Source organism: Amphiprion ocellaris, chromosome 18 (assembly GCF_022539595.1).
Source record: "Amphiprion ocellaris isolate individual 3 ecotype Okinawa chromosome 18, ASM2253959v1, whole genome shotgun sequence".
NCBI lineage: Eukaryota > Metazoa > Chordata > Actinopteri > Pomacentridae > Amphiprion > Amphiprion ocellaris.
In genome coordinates, this window is record NC_072783.1 from 12,911,717 (window position 1) to 12,931,534 (window position 19,818).

The 19,818-nt window shown below is 39.2% G+C and overlaps 1 protein-coding gene across 5 annotated transcripts in view; it reads left to right on the forward strand.

Annotated features, from left to right (window-relative positions):
• wu:fj29h11 (uncharacterized) overlaps positions 1-19,818 on the forward strand; it is a 68,908-nt gene that overhangs the window by 1,897 nt on the left and 47,193 nt on the right. For 2 of the 5 annotated variants that reach the window (XM_023272845.3, XM_055004708.1), the window contains exons 2-16: positions 2,480-3,300; positions 3,792-3,981; positions 4,074-4,435; positions 8,171-8,290; positions 8,365-8,562; positions 11,408-11,548; positions 13,897-14,157; positions 14,792-14,972; positions 15,093-15,259; positions 15,410-15,553; positions 15,680-15,858; positions 16,642-16,829; positions 17,929-18,153; positions 18,286-18,395; positions 19,126-19,341. In XM_023272845.3, the coding sequence (XP_023128613.2) occupies positions 2,480-3,300; positions 3,792-3,981; positions 4,074-4,435; positions 8,171-8,290; positions 8,365-8,562; positions 11,408-11,548; positions 13,897-14,157; positions 14,792-14,972; positions 15,093-15,259; positions 15,410-15,553; positions 15,680-15,858; positions 16,642-16,829; positions 17,929-18,153; positions 18,286-18,395; positions 19,126-19,341 (3,503 nt within the window). Of the gene's footprint in view, positions 1-420; positions 545-2,479; positions 3,301-3,791; positions 3,982-4,073; positions 4,436-8,170; positions 8,291-8,364; positions 8,563-11,407; positions 11,549-13,896; positions 14,158-14,791; positions 14,973-15,092; positions 15,260-15,409; positions 15,554-15,679; positions 15,859-16,641; positions 16,830-17,928; positions 18,154-18,285; positions 18,396-19,125; positions 19,342-19,818 lie in introns of those variants that run through there. The other 3 variants (XM_023272848.3, XM_023272847.3, XM_055004709.1) reach the window with 3 other exon arrangements.

Genomic DNA, 19,818 nt, shown 5'->3' on the forward strand with positions numbered 1-19,818 from the left:
GCTGCAGCAAGCCAGGAATGTGAAACTTAGAGCCACTGTTTCTTTATTCTTCCTTCCTCATTTACTCCTCTATCTGGTTCCCCTCCTGTTTTGTCATTTGCAAACCTGTTGTGCTTACTTTTATTACCATGCTATCTAGTCTATAATGAGTCTTTATTAACACTGTGCCTTGTTGGATTACTTTTAAAATATAAACAGGTATTTACATGAAGCAGTGCCTCAGACAAATAGGTTTATTGTACTGTAGGTCATGAAAGATTGTCTGTGTGCTGCTCTTCCACACCCAGCTGCCTTAGTCTGCTTTGTGGTTTCTTCCTTATCCTGCTTTACCTGTGTGTGGTGACACCATTTACAGTAATTTGAGTGTGGCTCTGTTTAATGATGATGCCAGTTACTTTCAGTTTCGTTTCTGTTTGCTTAGAATGAAACACAGCAGGGGAGGAGGGAGGGAGGAGTATATAAGAGAGAAAGGAAACTTGCTGTTTCACATACAGTGTTTCTTCTGGGGGAGTTGGACTGCATGTCTTGTTATTTGAAAGTTTAGGTAAGATAGCTTCAAGCAACTTTCCGCTGTAGTTTATGTGTCTTGATATAAATATTTTTTAATGTTTGTGCAGTATCATACATAATCATGTCAGTGCAAATATTATATTTTCTGCTATCGGCATTGTACAGATAGTCGTAAACAAATTGTCAAACTAATGCTATTTTGTGTGTTCTTGTGGAAGAGAAAATATTTCACCTTATTAGTTAATGAGCTCTACATGTCACTCTGCTTTCTTGTCTGCTTGTTCTTAAAGAGAGGGAGTTTAATCTGGTAGAGGTGAAGGATTTGTTTGAGCCCTCTGACGCAATGTTGCAAGTTTATTATTTGTCAGTGTTGCCAAGAATAATAGCTGGGGCTGGGTATTAATTCACAGCACATTCTGAGTACTGGTTAAAATATGTTCATAGTATTGGATATTGCATCTGTTGTGTATCAAAACTTTTCAAATTAAATGGCAACTGATACTGGCTTTTTGGGATCAGTGTAGAGACTGAATTTAGCAAGTGAAACATTCTGATATTGATTTTTTTCATAGATATATTTAATGCGGAAAATAGTTGGCCATTGTTCATTATCTTTCTTCTAAGGGTTTTTTACGTTAGAGACTGACCATTAAGACGTTGTTTGACTCCACTCAGCTGTGACGCACACTCTGCTACATTTGCTGCAGACAGTGCTGAGAATATTGTAAAAAAAAAAAAAAAAAAAAAAAAGCTCTGCAAATAGTATGTTTTAATATTGGTGTTTTTGGAAAACATATATTTTGATACCCCTCTATTTGTAATAAGCCAATATCAGCAAATAATATTAGCTGATGTGTCGGTTGGACTTTACCATGAATAGATTATTAGTCTTATTTCCAATCACATATTTCAGCAACCAAATCGGAAGATTTGGTAGTTAAATGCTGCATTTATTATATTAAAATGTCTTGAGACAAAATTCGGGGTTGAGTTGAAACTCATAAATGTAATATTTTAATCAGACATTGGTGCACTGAGATTGGCATTTTTGTTAATTTTTTAAGAAAATATGTTTAAATTCCTTAAACATGAAAAAACTGATTTGTTTTTGAGTTGTTAGCAAGGTTTATTCACAACACAGGCAGTAACTCACATTATCAACAATAAAGTAATAACTGCTTTTTTTGCCGCTAATATTGTGGGGCAGTGTTGACTTTTGGCTACCTAATGCATGTAAATCTAAAAATCACTCTTCTATTTGTTCTCTGTTTTGTTTTTATGGATTGAAATTGCATTTTTATTGACTCAGGACCATGGTTACATGGAATGGAACACAAACATACAAAACATAGGCCTGTTTGAAACTACGTGTTTCTTAAACAGAGGTAGAAAGGCACCTATTACCTAGCAACCACTGGTTGCCTGATTTGACTGTTGTAGTCAAATCGTTTGCTACCATCAACTAGTTGCTAATTTTGTCTGTTATTTAGGGCTGGGCAGGAAGTGTACAATGTTTTCTAAGAGCTTTAATGCTGGCTGCTGGGTCAGCTTTAATGTGTGTTGTGTTTTATTGCAACTAAAGAATTGCATAAGAATCTTTGACAAAAAGTGTTGACACCAAAGCCAGGCTAATACATACAATATTAAGAGAAAAGAGAGAGAAATAAATTAAAATACTGGACAATATTCATTTTGAAAAAAGCAGTACCAGACATTTCTGTATCAAGTGGACATTTTACAGTTAAAAAAATAAACTTTGAGGAATCATCTCCCCCGTTTACTGCAAATATATTCTTGCCATATCTGTGCTACGGTTTCTCCTTCTTACAGTAAACAAATGCTAGCTGCTAAATTGCCCCAATCCACTGACTGCTCATTTCGTACACACCATTGTATGACTTTGTTAGACTAATGGCAAACTAATTTGCAGCGTGATCCATTAATGGTGATCTTTTTTCTCCCCTCATAGCATTAATCACAATGGAGGAGGCCCAGGAAAATATAGTGGCCATGGTGAAGAAGCACCCAGATGGGATCCCGCTGAAAAAGCTTGCACTGTACTACAACAAGACATATCACAAGAACCTGTCTTTGTCTATGTTGCACTTTGATTCCATGGCCAGTCTGGTGGCTTCTCTGCATGAGGATCTGGTTGTGGAGCAGGAGGTGGTGTTTCACAGGGACCATTGCAGTGGAAGTCGGGCTGTAGCTGGACCTGCATGTGGAGCATCGGCTAGACATGAGGAATCATCGAAAGCTTCAGAAGACAATGAAATGACTGAGAAAATTCTGAAAAATGTAGTCGACATGATTAAAGAACATCCAAACGGGCTTCCTCTCAAGAAGGTGACTTCAGCCTACAACCAGAAATACCACCACAACCTGTCCTCAGCCTCTTTAGGCTACAAACGTATTTCCCGCCTGGTCCGATCTTTGGAAGATCTTGTTGTGAGGGGGGACATGGTTTTCCATAAGATTCACCTGCCCCAGAATCAACCTCAAGTTGGGCTGTCAAGAAAAGCTACAGAGGACAGCAGGCCTGCAACACCACGGACACCAGAGTCCCTTACTGAGAATAGGAGCAATGCTCCTCTTGCTGCAGTCACACAGCCTGATGCCAGCCCTCATTGTGGGTCACTCACACCAACAAGGATGAACCTTACAGGCTCTTCTGTGATTTCCACTGGCTCTTTCTTCTCCACCCCTTGCATTCCTGTTACACCACTCTTTCCTGCATCCAAGCCAGCTAAGAAATTGACCCAACAGAAGCTATACCAGAGGGTCTTGGAGGTTAGCGATGTAAAACAAATGTACAGATCATTATGTATGCACATCTTTTAAAAGAGGGGCCAAAATTCAACGATATTTTTGACTTGTAATCAATCCATCTCATATTGAGTTGATAGCAACTCTCAATCAACTGATTTGTTTTTGGTGAATTTTTAAATGAGGCATGTAGAATCGAGTGATTTTAAGGAAAGAACAATTTTCTTTTTAGATTTGGTAACATTTTCTGACAAAACAGCACATCACAGATCAATAGTTTATGCACGATCAAAAACTCCAAAATCTGACTAATGTTTTATTTTGCAGTTTCTGGCACTGATAAATTGTACTGTTTAGTGGGTTGAGTAAGTCGTCTGCATTTAGACGCTACATCATGCTTTTACCCTACTCATTTACTTTAGAAAACACCCTTTATTTTTACAGTACGCAAACTCATTACAACTGTCTACCTATTGAAACCAAGTGATGAGCCTTTTTTTTTTGATGTGTTTCAGGTGATGGAGAGATACCACCTGACTGCTCCATCAATGGACCAGCTGCAAAGCTGCTATTTCCAGCAGTTTTGTGAACAGTTTCCTCTCACGCAGTACATGTCTCTGTATGATAGCTTGGAAGCTAAGAATTTGCCCACTCAATCTGAACCAACAGCAGAGCTCAAGGCTGTTGCATTGCAAACATCTACAGGTAACTAAACTTTACAGTATTCAGTGTCATGCATAATAAACAAAGATTGTCATTGATTCATACTTAGGAAACACATGTATGTTCTCCCACAGCAACACAGAATCTTGCAAAAGAGCCCAAAAACAATCAGCAACCGGTTGCTGGGCCCAGCTTCCTCTCTGGTATGGACTTTCCGAAACTGCGTGCAGATAGGAACTTGACTAAAGAACAGAAGGGAAAAGTGAGAGATGTCAATCCGAGAGAAGGTAGTGCCCCTATATTTAGAGAATCTTATCATGCCCAGCTGAGAGAGGTCCTTGGAGGTAATATGCGAGCAGTGGAGGCCATGGAGGAGGACGAGGAGCTCATAGGGAGGAGGGGGAACAGGGCCATGGATCCGGACACAGTCAACAGTCTGATGGCGAGTGTGATACGAGAACTCGCTGCTGAAGGAGAGCTGGTCACCAAAGAGAAGGTGAGGAGGAACAAGACACACCTTTTTTTATTGTAGAGGAATAGTTCAACATTTTGGTTTCTGTGTAAATAATGAAGCTAAATGTGGACATAGAGTCAGGTAGTTTGTAGCTTAATTTAGCTTAGCATAAATCTAGAATCAGAATTGCTCTTTCCAAAGTTTAAAAAACAGCTGACCAACACCTGTAATTTAGCTTAGACTCGTGTTTGTTTATTGGTGCAATAAGTCAGGCTTAAAAAAATATTTCCTAGTTGGGTGCAGTGATGCCTGGTGTCTCTCTTTAGGCCACAGGGTCATGTTTATGCAAATGAGGATGGATGCGGGACAAACATTTACATGAGACAATACACTTAGAAAATGAAATATGCAATAGTGTAACATACCTTGTGTTTGTAGAAAAATATAGTAAAATGAGAAGCCATGACAGTAAACTGGCGTACGTAGTAGCAGGACCTCCCTTAAGTGGAATGCAGTCATCATAGAAACAGCTGCGCAAAACATGTCAAAATGTCTACTGTAAAAACGCTGTGTAATTCCAAAGTGTTTGTATATTGACTGCTGGCTCTGTCTTTCATATTTTGAGTTACAAGACCAGAACAATATCCATCTTGATTTGTCCTGCCTTTCGAATAAAACACACAAAACCATACCATGCCATGATGAGAAGTGATTGCCCTGGAGTGCAACACAGTACTAACACTAGTAGGTATTTTTCGTCTTGAGGGCTGTACCACCAAGCAAGTTTGACAAAGCCATTCCTTGTATAAGCCAACTTGACAAAACCTATACTTAAGTCAGAGATAACGGGTGTCACCACGGTGGCTATCAACTGTCTTATTTAACTCCGCTTGCTTCTTCAGACTGTGCATTTAAATATAAGGGGGCATTTCATACGGATCTCTTCTGCACAAAATAGACTCATGGTGTTCCACCTACTTTAGCCAACAGGTTGTTTTAGTGAAGAGCTACGAGGAGTGTAAAAATTTATGATGGCATTTAGGTCTGACACTATCCCATAATAAAGGATATCACTTCAAATTTTATCAAATTGTTACTGAAATCAATGGTAGTGATTTAATGTTTGAGTTTGGTGTGAATGTGAATGTTTGGTTGTGTGTCTCTCTGTGTTACTCTGTGATGGATTTTTGACCTGACCTAACCCTGCCTTAGTCAGCTGGGATAGACTCCAGCCCCCGACCGAACCTACAGAGGATTAAGCGGTGTATAGATAATGGATGGAGGGATGGATTTAATGTTCTCTGGAATACATAACAGAATCGTCAGTTTTCCAGTCTGTGCCCACTGGCACAAAATTAAACAAATTTTGAATTCCTAAAATTTTGTATATTCTATGATCCCTGCTTATCTGCTCATGTTAAATCTTAATTTTTGTTACTGTGATGCAGTTGTCAAAAACCCATGATGATTTAACATGAACTGTCATCTTATCAGTTTGTAAATCAGCTGACAAGACTGTCCCTCTGAAACTGCATTAATACTTGAAATAAAAGCAATGAATGCACAAATACATTAAAAAGAAATACAAAACAGCTTTTACAATAGCTCTTATTACTGAACTATCAGATGTTTAGATTGTCAGAGCTGAAAAACTTCTGTAGATATTATTTTAAGAAGTCTCACATCTCTTTTTAGTGTTGCTAAGTACTAGTATAATTAAATCAGTCCACCATCAAAATACACTTGAGTGGATCTGTGATATATTGTTATGCAGTTTGATCTGTAATACGAATGAAACCATTTCGGTCTATTGGACTTGTAAACGTCACCATCAACTGCACATGCAGTGTGCTGTTAGCAGAATAAACCTGCAAAATCAGACAAATAAATTAAATTCCAATTCATCTCAAAAGAACAGTTTCTGTCAAACATGATTTTTGAGACATCTAATCTGTCCAGCTGTTATAAATCAAGTAAGGAATTTCCCATCATGCCATGAGGCAATGCTAAAGAGCAACTGAGGTGCCTGCCCTCAAAAGCTGAAGCAACCTTCATCTTGTGATACTATCATCATCATGATGTCAAACCAGAAAGCAAATCAGACAGAAATCTAACCAACCTCCATTCTGCAGCAAATGGCAGCGATTGATTCTGTGCAGGAGGAGATGTGAAGTGAAGCAAATTTAACTAGAAAAGCACTCAGAGAGCGCAGTACTCTGCCATGGCTGTTCATTCCCCCATATGGCATTGTCAGAAATGCAGCATTTTTTTTTTTTTTTTTTTTAAGAAATGCAGAATATTTAATATGGATGTACCCACAAACAAAATGACGTTGCGCTGAGCACAGGCGTGCGTTATGCATCTGTACGTTATATACGGATACCGAATCGCGTGATCTAAATATGTAATGGGCGGTTGGAATTGATGGGACTTGGAAACATCCCCACAATTTAATCAATTGTTCCTAGTATAATTTCCAATGGATAAATCCTGATAACTCCGCAGTGGTGGATTTGTAGTAGGATTGCAATCATGTGATTGTCAACAGGCAGCTGACATAGTGTTTACTTGTTGTCATAGTTACAGTGACGCTGTGCTGCTATCTCTCCATGATACAGAAATCTTTAACAAATCCATGAATTAAGACTACAAGCCGCAACACTGCCAAAATCTAATCACTTGGTCCTTGTGTCAGTTCTGACCTTCCCTGAAAATTTCATCCAAATCTGTTTTTGAGTAATGTTGCTAACAGAGAGACAGACAAACCAACGCCGATCATCACATAACTCTACCGCGTTCCTTGGAAGAGTAATTAATGATGACACACTTCCATTAGGTGTCTCAGTAAGGCATGGTGATGAGCCACTATGCATAATACAAGGTTCCTGATGAACTCAGCTGGAATGCAGCCATTCTCAGTTATGCTATACTTTGACAATTAAAAATGTCTGTTGTAATAAGGTTGTCCCACCCTGCCAGGTATAATAAAGAAGGAGAGTGACAAAGATGTCTCTAATGCTTCAAAATATTTCCAGTCACCTGCAAAAGTGTACAGGGTCTATATACTCTAACTGATGTGTGTGGAAATTCCCAAGCTGGTTAAATTTATTGAACATCTTGGACTGGCCAATGCCATGTGTCATGCATTTAAATGTTCTAAACAGCTGGTTTGCATCCCACTTAAATGCATTATGTGAATCTTTAGGTTAAATGTTGAATGAAGCTCCTCCATCCAAACACACTTGGAAATGTAAAAGTAGCAAATTTCAGTGTTTTGACTTCTTTTATTTAGCCTTTCCTGTTGCATTGTTAAGTTGAGGTGTATTACTGACACCAGCTGCCAGTTAGTGGAATAACATGAGAGCGTCTGTAGATGAGAACATGTTCACTGAAATGTTGCTCACTAGAAGTTGTGAGAAACATGATGTTTTTGACGAAAGGGTTGTGGATGGATAGATTGAAGTCTGTTCTGGGGATCTAACATGGGCCCTTTGAGCTTATTAAAGGTCCTGTACTGGGGTATCCTGGTCACTTTTCTGCTGCTGAAATTGCTTTAACTAAAAAGCCTCCTATAAACACTTAAATATGTCCCATTCAATAGCAAAAACCAGTCATCTATCCTTTGGGAGACATGCATAAATATGTTGACGAACAGTATCTGCTAAATAGGAGTTTAAATGGTACACAAACAGGTAAATGCATTTGAGAATCTGTACAGCTCAGTAACGCTCTGTATTTGGTGATTGTCCTCTCACTGCCTTCCACAAATATGTCCAGGTGATGTCCCGGGTGTGCAGGCTGATTCCTTCTTTGGACCCAAGACGGATAAAACACTGGACTATTCCAGCTCTAAAAGACCTTCAGTACATCATGAAAGAGATCAATGTTTTCTTAGAGGTTGGAGCATGAGCAACTTGTTTTTTTCTGAGTGTTACATTTCTATATTAAATACTTCTCTCTTTCTCTGTCAGTCTACTGAAGCAGTTACGTCCGTCTGTACCCTGTATGAGCTCGGTCAGTCACTGGCTGCCCTAAAGGACAAGAAGCGCTATGAGGAGCTGAACCTGGGGCCCCTCTGCAAACTCCCCCTCATCCACCGCATGTTCAAGATTGACAGTAACACCAAGGATGACGATATCCCACAGATCGAGACCGTAGACATCCTAAAGGTAGCACTTACATTTAGGGTTGTCACGATTTCAATTTTTTGAGCCACGATTATTGTGGAAGGAAATATTGCGATTTTACGATTATTCACGATTATCGACATTATGAAAGAAAAAAACCCAGTGTTTGTATTTAAATAAACTCTTTAATAATACTTAAACTTTTAAACATTTACTGTTCTTATAAAATAAAATAAATTGTTCCAACACGTCTTTGTAGTAAATAAAAGTGCAAATTGCATTACAAAGCAGTCATTAACTTGAGGAACTTAAAGGCTTCTTTAGCTGCCATCATTAAAACAAAATAAAATTATAAGATTGGCATTAAAAACTGTGCTGTTTTCTCTATAATATTAATAATAATTAGGGATGTGCCGATCAGGTTTTTTGCTGCTGATCACCGATACCGATCATCCTTGAATGCCGATTACCGATACTGATCACATGGATTTGATTTAAATGCTCTATTTATATATGAGTGCTGCTGCTTATATGATGTAGGAAAAAAAATGAGCAAATACTGCCTTAATTTAGACAAAAATATGCTTACAAAAACTGGCAGGCACATTACAGCAACTATTCAGTCTGGGAATCTTGTAAATGATGTATAATTACTACTTATTTATGTTCAATATGTATTTATTGGTTCTAGTGAAGTGCCTCTTTGAGACTTTTATGTATTATGGAATGTTGCAATTTAATGTATGGTTGATAACGTAGTGTTTACTTTGTAAATCAAACAAAACTAAAAGACAAAAAGAATACATTTAAAGATTCTAAAAACACTTCATTTTAAGCTTTAAATAATCCTCCACAATTTTAGACAATATAACTACAGAAAAAAGGATAAATGGGAGTCTTATGTATTTTTACTAAAACGTTTATATAAACAATTCACCACTAATTTTACAACAATTAATCAAAACACCCGGATCATTTCCCAGGGAAAACTCTAGAGTCTGACAGGAGGTCCAGGCAGACAGACAGCCTCCCTGTCCTGGAGGTTACTGTCTCCTCCACTACCACTCTCAGCGGGCAGCGGGGCTTCCCGGACCACACTCCCTGCTGAGGGGACCGGGCCGACAGCATCTTCGGAGGAGGGAACGGGCTTCCGGAGCCAAAACAACCGGCGGGTCTGGAGCTCCGGTTCCCTCCTGCGCTCCCATTCCCCACCCGCCGCGGCCCGCCGCCTTCCCCTCGCCTGCAGACGTGGGAAAGCAGCCCGGCTGCGACGGGCGGGGAACGGGAGCGCAGGAGGTAACCGGAGCTCCCGACCCGCCGGTTGTTTTGGCTCCGGGAGGAAACTCGGGGCACGGGGGTCCTCGGGGCGGCCCGGCCGCCGGACCGCTGACTTCGGAACCGACAGTTACCGCGCGTGCGGCGGACAGTCCCATCTTGGCAACCTCATTGCGCACAGCGGCCACAATATTAGGGACACTTCGAGTAAAGAATCTGTCATAACTGATCATATAATTGTCTCTCTCTCTCTCTCTGTGTGTGTGTGTGTGTGTGTGTGTGTGTGTGTGTGTGTGTGTGTGTGTGTGTGTGTGTGTGTGTGTGTGTGCGCGCGCGCGCAGTGATGCCGATTAGACAGGAGCGCGCGCACAGGCCAAGGAGCCACTCTCTCCACTCTCCACTCAGCGCAGCTCACGCTTCTTGCATTGCACCTCTCGCGAGGCTTTTCTACGGATAATCGTGGTTGTGAAAAATGTGACGAATATCTATTTATAATCGTGGTTATTGTAAAACCGGTTAACCTTGACAACCCTACTTACATTTGAAATGACATCGGGATTCACTTAATGAATTTGCTGCCAAGCCCATGAGCTGCACTGTAGATATGTTTTTACTATATTTTGGAAACTTTTGTCGAAGCTTTTCATTTAGGCTTTAAATGCCCCATATTGTGCTTCTTATTCTGCAAATTACTGAAAGTCTCATGTGCACCTATGAATTACTTAAATGATGGTTTATTGCACCCCTGGTTTTAATCCTGTTCTCAACCAGCTGTTTCGGTGTCCTGTAGCTTTAAATGCAGCTCAGCTACTGCTTAACCTGCCCTGTTCATGAAGACTCTCTGTGTGATTGACATACCGGAGAAAAACAGTTGACCTGATCGAAACCAGCATAGACATGCACAAATGTGTGTGATCCAGGACTTTCTATGGTTTCAAACTTTCTTTATGAAACATCATTTTGCATTGAAATATCTCTAAATTCACAGCACAGTTGTTGTCTTTAACTCATGCATTGTGACTTTGTTAGACAACGTTGCGGTCATAAGATCAGTAGTTTAGCAGTGCAGGGCAGCACCCACAGAACACAATAAAAATCTATTTTCACCATATGGGAACCTGAAAGTTTTATATTACATTATTAAAACTTTTTACTACCATCTGTTGACCCTAAATGTTTAATTAAAGATACAAATTAAATCAATAAGGCAATGTAAAATACAAATGACCAAGGCATCCTACAGTAATAAGTGGAATTGACTAAGGCTGCTTTGACAATTCTTGTGAGCCACAGTGTGAAGCTCAAAGGTTACAGAGGAATCTGTTAAAGGAGTCTAGTTTTAGCTGGATGTTGATCATTATTAATACATCTAAACATATTATGCATCACACCAGCCAAATCAGTTCAATTTGTGTTCTGTCTTTGGAGCTTTCTTTGTGAATGAATTACAGACAGTTCAAAACAAAGATCAAATTAGTGGAAAAAACAAACACACTAAGGTGCATTCAGAGTTACTGATTCTGCCATACCCACAATGTCACGATTGAGCTTCTTGTAGATTTTTCTTTTAAAATTTGCACCTAAATCTGTCTTATCTGTTTACTTTGTTTAGCAACTTCGCATTTTTCGGAGAAAGGAAAACAAGGTAAAAATAGACCTGGCTGAGTTCCTGAAGTATCTGGCTGACCACTACAGCTGTGACTCTCCCTACGAGCTGGGCATTAGGATACATAGCATCGCGCTACCTATAGCGGTAAGAGACATCTCTATTGCAACTTTTCAAAAATGATGAGTTACCAGCAGTAGAGAGCATGTGTTGGTTTTATGTACTATACACACATTTTTTTTGTTCACTCCCTCTTATGGAGTCCTACAAGGGGACGGCTGTTATTCAACTAGATAAAAATTCAGCACAAGAGTAAAGAAACAAGTTCACGTCTCTCCACCTTCACATCTTACTCTGCATCTTATAAAAGGTTAAGTCCTTGCAGAGATAAGTGCAGTAGTACCTTCAAGCACATTTTCATCACCCACTGTCACTCTTCCTGCTGGAATGCAAGTCATCATTGAACTGGTTTTGTTGATGTTCATACTTCATACAACATCTAATTCATAGCAGGTTGCAGTAACGTTAACAGTTTGACCACTGTGTTTGCGACATTGGCCATTTAGCTATAGAGACCAACCCAAATTTGGAATTTATCATGGTTCCTATTTAAACTCTGTCAGCACCAATACCAATAATATGGAGAATCCTCACAGTATTATAAGTATATGTGTGTGTGTGTGTGTGTGTGTGTGTGTGTGTGTGTGTGTGTGTGTGTGTGTGTGTGTGTGTGAATTAGTGGTGGGACGCGATTAAAAAATTTAATCTAATTAATTATAGGCTTTGTAATTAATTAATCAAAATGCAGTTTTGTCAGATAGCAATATTTGACACAATAAATGTTTTTCAATTCAAATAAAATTGTGGTTGACAGTTGAATCAATGAATAGACATATACGTGTTTATAATTTAAAATTTATTTAAAAAAAGGAAAATGGGACATATAGAAAAAAGTGATTTTGATGACTTAAAGCCTGAATTTAGTTGTGTTTTCCACTGTATGGCACATAAAATCTGCGTAAGTAGTTCAAGGAGCTTCAGAAAGTTGAAAATCCACAGATTCATTCTGTTTTCATCTTTTCTGGGTCTGATAAATGGTGTAATTTTGATGGTTCTTTTTATAGGAACATCAATTTTTATTTATGTAATTATTTCATAAACAAAAAGTTTATAATTAAGTTATTAAAAGAGATATTTTTGTTGTTTAGGTTATTCCTCCTCCAAGGAGGCAGAGCCTCGACGGAGTAAAAACTTAAACCACAAAAATGTTTCATTTCTATTTATCTGCATTTTTCATCTGTCTGCTACATTCACAGATTACTGCAAATCTAAGTGCAATTATAGTGATTTTATTCAACATTTTAAGACTTTCTGTAAACTCAAGCACTGTCTAGAAAAGTGGTCTATTATGGGATGGCTACACCGTTAGCCGTTAGCATGACTCGTAGCTAATGTTAGCTCTGGTGCTAACAGCAACATGTTTTACATCGAAGTGATACCGTCGGCTTGAAGTGCTGCAGTGATCAGAAAACTCTTTGTTGTACAATTTGCACACAACCAGGCTTTTATCCAAGCTGCCATCGGGAAGATTTTTAAAAGGAAACTTTCTGCCCAACAAGCTCAATCTCATCTTCCTTTCACTGTTCACCAGTGCTTGACTTCACTCAGTGTTTCCTGTGCTTCTTCTTCATGGCTAAAAACAGACTTTAGGTTCATTACCTCCACCTACTGGGCTGGAGTGTTCATCAGCGTTACTGGTGTGGCAGAAATGAGGGAACTGAGGAGGGTGCAAATAATTGCGTTATTATTTTTAACGTGTTATTTTCGCTTTAATAATTAATCGAAAATAACGCGTTAAAGTCCCAGCCCTTATATATATATATATATATATATATATATATATACACATATATATATATATATATATATATATATATATATATATATGTATATATATATATATATATATATATATATATATATATATATAAAAAAATAAAATTTTTTTTTGCCCTTTTGCAGCTTTATATAACAGTCACAGTTAGAGGAAGACAGGAAAATGGAGAGAAGAATGGGGGAATGACCTGCAGCAAAGGGCCATGAGCGGGAATCAAACCAATGACCACTGCATGGGGACTATAGCCCCAGTTTATGGGTCACCTGCTCAACCTATTGAGCTACCCAGGCACCTCACAGTATTGTTTTTAATGGCAGGATATTTTGATCCCTTTCTAGTGTTGGTATTCTGCGCAACACTCCTTTGTGTTGTGTGTTATCTGCTATCACTGAAAGATATGACCCCTTGGAGGATGTACTTGGGTAGAAAAATACTTATCAGTTACAATGTTTTCTGCAACCCACTATAAGAGCTATTAAAGTCTCATTTGATTAACATATAGCTGTACCGTTGACATGAGAATAGCTTTACCTGTTTTTTGGATGAAATGAATCTATTATATCCTTATTTAACTCTGTAACTTCTCTGTCCACCGCAGACCCTAAGAAAGGTGACCCAAGGTGAGCACATGATATTGGAGCGTGCCAGGGAGACCATCCAGAAAGAGCTGGAAGAGGAAACCCATGAGTGGCTGAGAAAAATCAAAAAGAGCGTTTTAGAGTCAGCGCAAGTTGCAGGTTCCTTCTCCACCACAGGCAGCTTGGATCTCAGAAAAAAATACGCCTCTATGCCAGCGTCCGAGGTAGTGCTGGCAGTATTCACAAATGTACAAGAGGTGTTCAGCCCCAGGATGGCCAAGGTGGGTGTCAGACACTCACAACTGTATTCGAATAATGAATCTGATGTTTCCTCAGATGCATCAAAAGAACTTGCTCGATGGCAGTGTGAGAATTTTGTCTCCACTTTTTTTGGCGCTTAGTGGTTTTGACACTTTGGTCTTGTTTCCTTAATACGCTTCTATAGAGTGCAAATTCAGTTTTTTTTCTTCCTCTCTTGCCATCAACGCTTAGATCTCTATAATGAGCTGTATAGCTCTGATTGCTGATAGCAACCAAGACCTAATGTTCTATTATCCCCATTTTTGCATATTAAAGTGGAGGTGTTGTTGAAAATAAAAGTAGAAATAAACAAAGAAAGACACTATTTTGCTGGAAAATGGCAAGTGTGTTTCCATCAGAAACTGATACATTTTTTTTGCTTTGTCTCCACACTTCATCTGACAGTGTCAACTGAATTAGCAACTGATGTTTATTAGGCTGAAAGAAGATGTTTATAAAACAGCGTAATTGACAGTCGCCACAGACCATAATGGCATGAATGTTGGCCAAATTGGATAGATTGAAGTCCGTGTGAAATGAAGTGTGGCTGTTTTACACCAGCACTCAAATATTGTATAAATCATTATCATCTCACTTATTTATTTTCCAATCCAGCACATCCAGAGCTTCTTGCTGCAGGTGTCAGGTGACCGGCTGGCAACCGCTCTGTTTCAGCTAGCCATCTGTGGAGGCTCCCTGTCTGTTCCACAGGACCTGGTGCCCAAAGACAAGGCATCCAAAACCACAGAACAAACTAAAATAGAGGACAGGTCTACCACTTCCATTCCAAGTGAAGGTTTGAATGCAGGATAGTGTTTCTGTCAAACATATTAGCTAGTCTCATATTGTACACTAAACATTTATCAAGTACGCTTTTTTCTATGATTAACAGCAATTTCTGCTTTGTGTCTCTCAGCCAAAGTAAAGCAGTATTTGAAAGACAGCCTGGTTGCTCAGAACTCAGCAATCACTTTGGCCCACATTGCCTCTCTGGAGAAGAAATTGACCAGACATTTCCATGTCAAAGATTTCCTCTCCCTAGAGCAAGGCAACTTCCTGGAGTTCCTGGTAAAACACCTTCAGGTGCATCTACTTTTTTTTATAGTTTACTGCCAAACATCTTGAATGTGTGCATGAATGTGAAATCACCCTTGCAAAGATTTCAAAATGTTGCCACAGTGATACCTAACAATTGACACTATTTTCACCCCGTCTCTCTCTGGTTGTGTGCAGCTATTGCAGGACACACTGGGGTCTACTTTGATTCTGGGCAGTGGCAGCATGGAGCTTGCTGGCAGTGGTTTCAGACCCACCAGACAAGATGTGTTTGAGTTCATCAAACAGTGTGGCGACATAACCTCCACTGATCCAGATGAAGTGAGTCAGTTATAGACATTAGAGCTGTCACAGTACCAGATACTAAAACAACACTCTTTTACTACTAATTTGAAATACTGTGAATGTTATAAAACTAGAAAGTCACATCCAACTTTCTTCCCCCAGCTGTCCCACATTGAGTCAGCACTGAGGTCCCACTACAGGGTCCGAGACAGTCGTGACTTGGGATATGGCACACTGCACATGCTGGCCGGCCTGGTCCAACGCCAAAGAGGGCTGGCCGGAGGAGGACTGAGCCAGGTCTTCTATGAGTCAGCCCTGTTTGCCAAACGCAGCACATCAAGGTTAAGTCTAATACCGGCTCTGCATCACTGAAGTGACTTAGTAATGCTCTTTCATGAAGCTGAGAGTCTTGCAAAGACAGATTTAAATAAGAACAGTAAATATCAAAACAACAGAACCAACATCACAGTTTTATTTATTTATTTATTTTTTAATTAATTCTTTATTTAATTTTACAATTTTTTACACTTACATTCTAAATACAGTGTTCCTGTCAACAGGTCCCCAAGTGCCCACCTCCCCCAGTCACAGTTTTATTTTAATCAAGTTTTTATTTTCAGTCTTTGATCATCATGTGTCAGTGGTTTATTGTATGCCTCCGCAGTTGTGTGGCTGTAGGCATTGTGTTTTCAGGTTGTCCATCCCATTCTCATGAACATATCATCTTTTTAATGCCTTGAAGGAATTTCCCACTTGGACCCAAGGATGAACTGATGAGAATTTAGTGGTCACAGGACACCGTACCCTCACAAAAAATGCCTCACAATCACCACTCTGGCCATTAGTCAACACCGTACAGAAACAGAAGGGGAGACTGTGACCATATTGCACCTTTATCATTTAAGATGTTTGAAGCACCCATGTTTTTTTTTTTTAAAACAATTACAGTTTTTTGTTACTCTCCATTAACTTATACATTTCAAAGTCTCATTTACATACATTATATGAATCTGGACTGCATGTGTGTTTTATGTGGGGAAACAAGAATGAGCAAAAACTAACCTTCCAATATTTTTCACGCCCTGTTTCATTGCAGTCTGTTTTTGTTCTTCTATCTCTCACAGCCCTCCCATGAACCGTGCTGAATGTGGACCAGAGTTAGTGGGGCGTCTCGGTGAGATGTCCAAGGACCAGGCCCTAGCAAGCCTGATCTCCTGCCCTCTGCTGGAAAATTTGAGTGAGTGGAGCCAGTGGGAGCTGATCTTCAAACCCCTTCATGGCTCTCTCAAAGATTTCATAGAAAGAAACACAGGTAAGTGTCAGCCATTTTGTCATTTTTAAATAGATGTAAAATTGCACTTCTACTCCTAGTACATTAAATGTAATGTTTCTAAATGATAAATGTGATATGTCATTCATGCAATTAAGGTGAATTTACCACATAGTTCACTATATTTGCCCTTCACCATTCTATTTTTGTGTCAGTTTATTCATCCTCAAAAATTCCGCATTGTAATTACTGTAAAATTAACTTCTAGATATTTGAGAAAATTTAAGCTAAATACCTTGAGAAACCCTCTTGTACCATTTTATTTCCAAAAGCTGCAGCCAGGGAAGAATCTACACAAGTACTAGATGCAAAATTGTCAGAGGTTTTGCAAAGGTAGGAAAGGCTTAAAACATGGCCTCAAGGAATAGAATAGGAGCAGGAGAATGGATGAAGAAATAGCTAAAGACTATTTTTTTTAAAGGTGTTATGGACAGATGAGATAGGAGTTAAGCTTAATGAACCTTTTTCATTTAGGTTCCAACAAGGTGGGTTAGGACTAATTCTTTGGGTTGATATCAACAACGATGAATTGGCCCTGTTTGAGTGGCAGATGGACTTCCAATGGACTCAAAAAATTGCTTGCAGTTTTGGGAGGGCATTTCATTCAAGCACTGGTACAAGAAGTCTGCAGCATCTAGGAAAAACATGATATTTTGCAGGACAATGTTCCATCAATTGCATCAAAACATTCCACTGTTTGGCTACTCAGCAAAAGCTTGAAAGAGGATCCAATGATGACTTTGAATCCTTGCTAACCAGATTTAGATCTCATTGAACACTTATGAGCCCTCCCTAAATGTGAGATTGCCAGTAAAGGATAAGGATATCTTAAAACAGCACATGGGAGTCTGTGGTGACTGTCAGCTAAAATGATCAATGGAAAGCTGATGAAATGAAGGGTGACTGTGTCTGCAAATAAATAGACAAAAATATTTTCTTGTTGTGTAGAATAACTACAGATAAACCGTGCGTATCAAATAATGTTCTCAGTGTATAGGCCACAACTATTTGATGTAACATAGTATTTGAAAGAATTATAGTTTATACAGCTAATATTTGTGTTTGTTTCCCTACAACACAGGTAATACAGGCCTGGCAGCATTAGAGGTGAGACCAGGTTTACTGCTTAGGATCACTACAAACACTGGAGACAAATACTTCTCTAGTGCCGCCACAGCACTGGACCCCGTTGGAACAGCCGGCCATCTTGTGTCCATTGTGGTAGCTGATGGGATCACCAACGCTCCTACAGCTCTCCTGGCCAATCACATGGAGAGCTCTCTGGCAGCAGCCATGGGTAAAGAAGGTAGTGATGCAACAGGGTGGAACATTAAAGATCTCTTTCGATTCTTTTTGAATAGCAAGGAAATATACACAAGTATTAACAAATGAAACATGACTGTGTCATTGTTACTAAACATAGGTTTGTGTTTTTTAGATTTGTCCCAGGCTGAACAGGATGTGCAATGTTACAATAGAGTGGCCAAATTCCTCCTGGAGTGTTTGACACGAATCCCCAGCAAAACCTGCCAGGCTCTTTTGCAGCAGGTCAGTCGCACTGGATTGTCCATGTAGATTATTATTTTAGAGAAATCATATACTGTTTTGAAAAGGAAGTTGCATTAAAGATTTGTTTAAATTTTAGAGTAGAGATGGAAAGAGAGGTAGAGTTTGTTAAATTTGTCTCATGTCTTCTTAAAAATACTCCACAGGTAGTAAAAATGAAAGCTGTGATATTCCAGAACCACACTGGTCTGCTTTTACAGTTAGTAAATGGAAAGGAATAAATAAAATGTGGAGAGTGCAGGTACTGATGCTGGTCTTTAAATTCTTTAAAAAGGTTAATACTCGGACTGCACAATAACGAAACATTCTTCTCTAGCGAACAGATGGTGGACAGCTTTTAACACACACAAAAACTAGGACAACGTTTTAATATCTCCTTGACCAACTGAGTGGGCAGCTTTAGCTTGTGAATTTAATCAGCTCACTTCAATTGCTGAAGACTTGGTTGTCAAACTGTTGTCATGCCAACCACTGACAATGACACAGTATCTTTCTGGGTAGTTGCTCATTTTGGGCTCACTGTTGTTTGTGCTAAAACTCTCTCTTTTCGACATTAAATACAGAACCCAATACTACCTTTTTAAATGCTGCTTTTGTTTTTGAAGCAATTTCAACACTGGATTTGTGTAACAAAATTTTGAAAGGTCCGGCAGTGCATTTCTATGGCAATTAAGAAACGGTGTTTACGCTCTTGCATGAATGTGACTTCCAGGTGTTTTTGGAGCCTTTCTCCCGTGTCCTGGGCCAAGCCACGTCTAAAGAGATCCTGATCACTGTGGCTCGGTCTGACCCAAGGCACATGAACTGTCTGCATCGGCTGGGCATCCTCCTGGGCATCACAGACTGGGTCAAAGATTATCAGAAAAAGCTGAACCCACCACAGAGCCACGACTGTAACACATACACAGCACCTGTGGATAAGGTCAAGGTCAGAATACAGAAAAATATAAATGCAGTATTGAGATTGGGGTCATGTATAACCACAGAAATCTTAGCCCTTAAATGTATGGACTTTGTATATTTTTGTTCTAAGCACAGTAATGAGTAGAGCTTTATTAGGAAATAAAGCAGCAGAATCAGTGAAATCAGCAGACAAACTTATATTGGTGATTAACATGAGCAGTACAGATTGCTGAATTGTTAAATAAGGCTTCTACAAAAAGTTAAACTATTTTAAAATCGAATGTGATCTTTGGGTTCTTACTAGTTAACATTACTGTCATGACTACACAGCAGTTGCAGCTGCCAAACCATAACAATCAGATTTCTTTCTCATAGTGACAGCATAATGAAACCTTTTGAACAATGTCAAAAAATCACTGTAACTTCATAATTCAGCTGAACATGTGTGGCCATGAAACACTTACAATATGTGGAAAATACAAAACACATTTCACATGTAGAC